Source organism: Convolutriloba macropyga, chromosome 10, assembly GCF_964194025.1.
Source record: "Convolutriloba macropyga chromosome 10, txConMacr16.3, whole genome shotgun sequence".
Taxonomy (NCBI): Eukaryota; Metazoa; Xenacoelomorpha; order Acoela; family Convolutidae; genus Convolutriloba; species Convolutriloba macropyga.
Window position 1 is genome coordinate 21,912,573 of NC_134477.1, and position 7,329 is coordinate 21,919,901.

General features: G+C 39.1%; 1 protein-coding gene across 1 annotated transcript in view; it reads right to left on the reverse strand.

Moving 5' to 3' along the window:
* Positions 1-7,329, reverse strand: part of LOC142347960 (large neutral amino acids transporter small subunit 3-like) — a 36,916-nt gene that overhangs the window by 29,057 nt on the left and 530 nt on the right. The window contains exons 2-7 of the mRNA XM_075399126.1: positions 7,186-7,325; positions 6,544-6,704; positions 6,048-6,212; positions 5,867-5,971; positions 2,469-2,661; positions 1,342-1,465 (exon numbers count right to left, since the gene is read on the reverse strand). Of these exons, the coding sequence (XP_075255241.1) occupies positions 1,342-1,465; positions 2,469-2,661; positions 5,867-5,971; positions 6,048-6,212; positions 6,544-6,704; positions 7,186-7,325 (888 nt within the window). The remainder of the gene's footprint in view (positions 1-1,341; positions 1,466-2,468; positions 2,662-5,866; positions 5,972-6,047; positions 6,213-6,543; positions 6,705-7,185; positions 7,326-7,329) is intronic.

Genomic DNA, 7,329 nt, shown 5'->3' on the forward strand with positions numbered 1-7,329 from the left:
CTACCAGCAGCTTTAGACGTTACCTTCACTTCTCCCTTTCAGTCAAGCCTCATTATAAATGCGTCGGAGAAGAGTGGTTTCGCTCTGTCAGCTGCTGAGGACAGGAAGTACGAACAGTACGCCCAGAATTGTAGTGAAGTCGGAATTCAATTCATTCCTTTAGCTTTCGAAACATTTGGAGGATTTTCAGAGACAATTCGTAAGACCCTCAAACGAATCGCTACTCTGGCTGATAACAGAAATTTGCAGCCGGCGGGGTTGTCGGTAGCCTTCAGTAGGTTGTCTCAATCAGTCTCTGTTGCAGCAATTCGGGGGTCTGCAATAATGCTCCTTGCAAGGGATGCAAGATTATAGACACATATGAAACGGGAGCAGATCTTTGAATCCTTGTTGCAGAAGTTAAGAGGCGAGTCGGCATTGAATAGTGTGTGATTCATGAGCGGGGACAATCTATAGTGATAAGTTTTTGACTCACCCAATGAGCGGGGAGCCAAATTTAATGAATTATCATACTAGTTGTACCTCAGTGGCGGGTGAAATGTGATTGTCCAGAACAGGAAGTTTTACCTCAAACAGTTTTTTCCAAAAAGGAAACTATTTTGATTGCATGATTGATTGCATGGGTTGAACTGATAACAATGATCGTTGATCGTTTATGAACCAAGATTTTCTAATTTCGTGGTTTAATAATAGTTAGAAATAAATTATTATTATCCATTTGCTTGTGAACTGCATTCCAATTTGATTATGCATTTCCAGAGCTCTTGTTGGTGCCCCTTTTGGTGACCAGATTCAGTTTTTGAAAGTTAAAAAATCCGCGAAATAATGAAAAACATTAACGCGAAGTTCAGGCTAGAAAGGATGCTTATGCTGTATGCAGAAGAGAAACCGATTTCCGTGAATGCAAATAAATCAACCAAAGTCATTTCAGGTCTGCTTTTTGGAAACCGAACATGCCGAACAAACTAAACACCGACGATTTTTTTGACGTGGAAAACCGAACATACCGAACACTTCTTGAGTTGTTTTTGTTCGGTCTTCTGGACTAGGGGGGTCATTATGTTCGGTATCCAGTTTGACCTGTGCACCAATAACAGATGGTGAGAATTGTGGAAAAATCTTAAAGAGATGAATGAGCAGAACTTTGAGGAAGCGGTGCGAATTGGATGTGATAATTGAGCTGAATGAGCTGCAAAACGTGTATGAAACGAATCAATAGGGTTCTGAAAGTGTCAAAAATATACTTTTTGTAGTGGAGAGAGTCAGAATAAAAGCAGAAAAAACGCACGAAGAAAATTGAATTAACTATTTGTTTGTACAAATTATTTGGAGTCTGCTTACCATAAAAGGGTTTCCTTCCAACTGGTCTCTGACAAAATTCTGTAGAAGATATTGCCCAAAGACAGTGAAAGAAGAAATTAGCACTTCCGCTCCTAGTAACTTGCCAAAGAACTTAGTCGGGAACCTGAAACAAATGAGCTGCATGTGAAGTAATTTATGGCAACTATATCATCTCTCGAAGATGCGGAAAATGTTGCTATTTTTTGCTTTATGGTTTTGCTCATATGGGTTTACATTTTTCAGGCCGAGAGTTTAACAGAGCTTTGTGATCCTTTATACAAAAAACTGAACATTTTATGAACATGATTTACAGCATGTGGAGGTTCCAGACCAAAGCGACCTCTTATCAGATCCTTGCCCAGACTGTAATCAAACCCGTATACCACCACTGTCCAGACTATATTGTGACCATGTAGTTTAGGCGGCACTTTAGCTCTGCAACCTCAACCTGAATACCAACTGTTGCAGATTCCTGTTGTAAACACTGAACCCAGTTTAAGGATTCAGCTACATCTTTGCTCAGATTTACGCAAAAAGGGGTTACTTTGCGGCGCAAATAGCACATAATATAAATCAGTAGAACTAATTATTTTCCCTAAATTGGCCTATTTCCGTTGCCTGAATTTTGCCTTCCTTTTGCCTTAATTTCTCCAATACTTTCAACAATAGTAATTAATGATCCAATTCGGAAATCAAACTTTGTTATAAGCCATCCTATCAGCACTATCTGATATGCAATTCGTCCTAATCCGCGAATTAGAAATGCGAGTTACTTCCATGGAATTGTTTACTAATGAGGCGTTCTTTTCGTTTACCTTCAGTAATTATTACTTTCTCATTTCGTTCTTTGGATGCACATAAGCAGCTTCCACAAGCAGTTCTACCCGAGGCTCAACTTACAAAAACTACTGGAATTTTGCCTGATGGAATTTTGCCAACTTCAAATATTTAAGAATATTTGAGCTCTTAGCATAAATGGTTGTTGAAACTAGACTATTTTAAGAGTTTACAAGAATGGATCTAGTCTGCATAGTTTAGTTTTTTTATATATACATCAGCGATTTTAAGTGATTTTTACTAAATGGCCGTCTAGAAATGTTCGACTCAGAGATACTAAAAAGACTGACACTAGTAGGAAGTAGGCTCCCCCCAGAGTGTATAGGAAGCCTCTGAGAACAGCCATTAAAACGGACGAGAAGTATAGCACTGGCATCCACAGCCCAGCTAACAGGAGGGAGCTCTGAAACAACAGGGCCAGAACTGAGGTCAGAAACAAGGGAAACACCACAAACTCCATCTCCTCTTCACGAGTGAAGATCTCTGAAATAAAATATATGGAGATTCATACAGTTGCTTTGAAAAGTTACGAGGCCGAGAAACTGTCATTACAAAAACAAAGGTTGCGCCCGAATTGATGAGAATTATGAAAAACTTTGAAAGTCTAGTGGGGGGGATTGAATGCAATTTAACAGTGCGCACCTAGTTAATGTCGAGGTACCCAAGTCGAGGAGTCCGCTCAAATTCCGCTCAAAAAAATGCAAGAGATGACCGGAATGAGCGGAATTTGACCGGAATGAGCGGAATCGATAAAAAAAAATGCAAGAAATGAGCGGAATTTGAGCGGAACAAAAAATGCAAGGAATGAGCGGAATTTGAGCGGGAAAAAAATGCAAGAAATGAGAGGAATTTGATCGGAATAAAAAATGCAGGAAGTGAGCGGAATTTGACATGACCAAACGAGCGGAAACATTGAAATTCCAGAAACAGGGAAAGTATGTACACAAAGTATGTAAAAAAAGTTCAGGTAAATTTTCTTTTGGAGAGAGCTTTTCGAGCCTAGTTTTTTTTAGCTAGCTCTGCTCAATTCTCCTATAGTTGTTTGTTTGTAACTCCGCCGTAGCCGGTCCCCAGCCCGGTTGAGAAAAGGAGGAGGGGAACACACCCAAAACATACTGGAAAATCTCAAAGAGTTGTTCGTTAGTTCAACTGTAGATTTTTTCCGACAGTATTTAACCTATTTCAGCTCTCGAAACGTCCTCTGATCAGACAAAAGTGCGGTCGAAACGTCTCTCCGATCATTTCTTGCATTTTTTTTCCGCTCAAATTCCGATCATTTCTTGCATTTTTGATTCCGCTCAAATTCCGCTCATATCTTGCATTTTTGATTCCGCTCAAATTCCGCTCATTTCTTGCATTTTTTATTCCGCTCAAATTCCGCTCATTTCTTGCATTTTTTTTCCGCTCAAATTCCGCTCATTCCGGTCAAAAAAATGTAAGGGCTTTGAGCGGAATTTGCTAAACTGTCCGCTCAAATTCCGCTCATTTCTTGCATTTTTTTTCCGCTCATTCCTCGGCCCGGGTAGCCTTTTCATGGGTCCAGCTAAGGTTTTTTATTAACATATTAAGGTCGAGCAGTGTCTTCTCATGCATCGAGAAAGTTTATTTTACTATTAACCAAGGAAACTGTATGTTCATACTTATGGTACCACTGAGAGACAATTGTGGTGCAACTAATGTCCCGGTTAGCCATTTGTTAGTAGTCAAACAAGGATCATATATGGTGTCATACAAATCATGTCGTATTTCTTAGTACAACCCTTGTATGATTTCAAAAAAGATAATCATACATTTAACTTTAAAGAAATCCTACGTAATCCTTGTATGCAATCAAAGAAACCGTAAACGATAGAGAGCACTGCTGGTAGATTACAAGCAATTGAAAACACATAGTTGGCTAATTGAAACGCATAGTTGGCTAATTGAAAGAACCGATTTATGACTTTATCTGCCTATGAATTCAGGCTGCATCTAAGACTTTAAGCTTGATCTGCCCGCATAAATGAGCTGGTTCAATCTGCAGCACTGGAAAATTTTACATCAGGCAACAAAACCAATCAAAAAGAATAATCTGATTTGAACACTATTTGCAGTAAAAGTAATCCGACAATGCGCTTAAAACTCGTAAAATTTTGTTTGCTATGCTCCAAAATCATTATGTTTACCATAGAGGACTGAATATAAAATCCGGACTGTGCTGATACCTGGAAGAAGTTTTTCGCTATAAGCAAATGCCTCGCGTGCTTGCAACAGAGGTGGAAAAAATATGAGCAACAGCAGGTAAATGTAAAGGCGATTAGATTAGAGCAATGGAAGAACCTGTGAGTATACGGCTCTTTGGTACGAAGTCGCTTCTTTGGTACGAAACCGAAAATAATACACAATAGCAACAAATCAATGGAGGCACTTGCTTCGCGAGCTAAAAAATCTGTCTTCGAGGACAATTCGTTCGTGCTAAAAAATATTTGTCATCAAAGTGAATAGAACTCGAAAACAAAAAACCCTCATTGAATAACTGCATCCAAGGGAAAACAAAACACTTGACTCGATAGAATTTCTCAGTGGCGATGCTTATCAGTTCAATGGAACAGAAGTGCTTTTAGAACTCCAGTCTTTTTCCAAACTTAGAGCCGCTTGATTGTCCAAAATGTACCCAGAGCATCTTCTTCGCGCAATCAGTTGATCAACTTCCGATTAAGCCAAGCGTGCAATGACCTCCCTAAGTAAATTAATGAACCTTGCTAGTATTTAACTATACATTTACCTCACCTACGCCAAAACAGCAAAACCTCAAGCAAATATGTAGTGCAATCAGACGGAAAACCTTGCACGGGTTCAAGTAGAAAGGCCTGCTTTCTTAACTGCATGCAAAGAAAGACTTTTTTTTTACAATAGACATATTATGCCCCTCCCCAGTACAGAGCTCTTTTCCATAAATTGCAAATCATTATGTAAAATTATGGAAAATGTGCCCCCTAGTCGAGGAATGAGCAAAAAACTCTAGGAACTCAGTGGAATTTGAGCGAACGGTGTAGCAAAATCCGCTCAAAGCGCCTACATTTTTAACTGAAATAAACAGAATTCGAGTGGAATAAAGTGCAAGAACTGAGAGGATTTTGTGCGTTGTAAAAATGCAGGAAGTTAGCACAATTGGAACGGGAAAAAAATTCTTGAAATGAACACTATTTGAGCGGAATAAAAATACGCTAATTAATAGTCCCTGAGTCTCCAAAAAAGTGCAATAGAGTATGAAAATCATTCTCATATAGACTAGAATCTTATCTTTGAGAGCCTAGAAAACTGCCTTATAAAGCCTAGAAATCTATCATATAGAGCCTAGAAAACGATGCTATAGTGCCTGGAAAACTATCTTATCCTATGCAAAAACAAATACTCATAAGTTATGAATATACTATGTTATCCGTTCGTTTCATCCGTTCGTTGCTTTTTTCCTGTTCCGGTAAAATTCCGCTCATTTCTTGCGTTCTTATTCCGCTCAAGTTCTGCTCATTTCTTGCATCTCCTTTCCGATCATCTCTTGCATTCTCTTGAGCGGAATTAGAGCGTACTCCTCAACCAGGGCTGAAAGTTGCAAATAAAATGCACCCGCTAAACTGGATTGGGATAGAAAGGCGAAAAATCTCAAAATGTTGCGTTTAATTAAAGTAGAGAATTAACTGGAACATACTGTCTTCCTTTCTGTGTCTGTCCATGACAAATCCAGCAAAAGGACACCACAGAAACCCAGTGAGCAATGCGTATTGAAATGCAGATGTGTACTGGTCAACGTGACCTGAACAACAATATAAACATCTCTTGGGTAACACTCTTTATCATTAACAATTGCCGTTTCCTGTGTTATTACCCACCTTCGAAGTTCTTATTGTAATGTTGATTGGCGGCTGTGAGGTGTTTTACCCAGAAGTAATATGTTCCAATGTAGAAGTTGCAGATGAAAGAAAGAGAGAGAAACCACAACACTTGCAGGATGAAAGTACTACTGCAGATGATTCGAGACAAACGTGGAACTGGCTCTGAAAAATCATTTTATCTCGTAAGCATTTTCAATTTTAGACAGTTGTCTTTTCACAAGTTTTTATTACTATCTCGACAATTGAGCTATCGTTAGTCTTGAAATGAGACCAGTTTGAGCACACTTTTTGTGTTTTCTCTGTTTCTTTTTTGTTCCAAAACATCAATACAGAACCCCGCGTGAAATTCCCTTGTCACAGTTATAACAGTTGGCTTGGTTTTTAGCAGTTTGCAATTATTGACCAATGAAAGTATACTGAGCATTAAACATATTCATTCCGCAATAATTGCCTAGAATCTTAATCGGAAAACAACTTTATGACCCATCATCACCTTGGGGGATTTGTGCATTGTTGAGAGATACAGTAGAGAAACCTCCCTGTTGAGATCTACTCTCTCTGAGAGCCAGTTGCAAGTTCACACTACTGGCTGAAGCACGACCAAAGTTCTCCATCTGGAATCCTATATTGACGTCATCTGCATAAGACTTGAATCTGTAAAAACACAGCACAGCATACTCACACCGCTGTTGTAAAGAATCCAATATTAACTAAATAATTTTAAAGCATTGAGGTGAAAACCACTGTATTTTAGATCGAATGATTTTTTATAGGAAAGTAGTTGGGCTACCTTCACTTTTATTCACTTAAATAGTCAACACTGCTCTTGCATTAAAAATCATTTCAATCCTGACAAAAAATTGGACGGCAATTGACGCGGGGCATTCGATAAAGGACTGACCGGCATTTAATTTTGGTTCCAGAATTCGTAATGAAGATGTATCCCTATGGCACTATGTGAACACAATTAACTTGGGGATAAATGAACAACTGGGATCTTCCGTTTATGCCCCCTCTCCCAGTACGTTATGCGCCCCCAGTTACAGAGCACGTAACATTGCATTGTACATTATTATTATGTAAAAATATGGCTGGGGGGACACAAACGGAAACGATCCAACAACTGATAGAATACCTCGGGTCTTCAGTGACAAGCATCATACTGAAGTTGTGTGACTGTGCTTTTGAAAGTGTTGGCATCTGAAGATTATTCCGGTTGGGTTGATTTGGTGCACTTGTTCCTCCTCCCCCTCCCCCTCCTCCGCTCTTTGTATTCTTG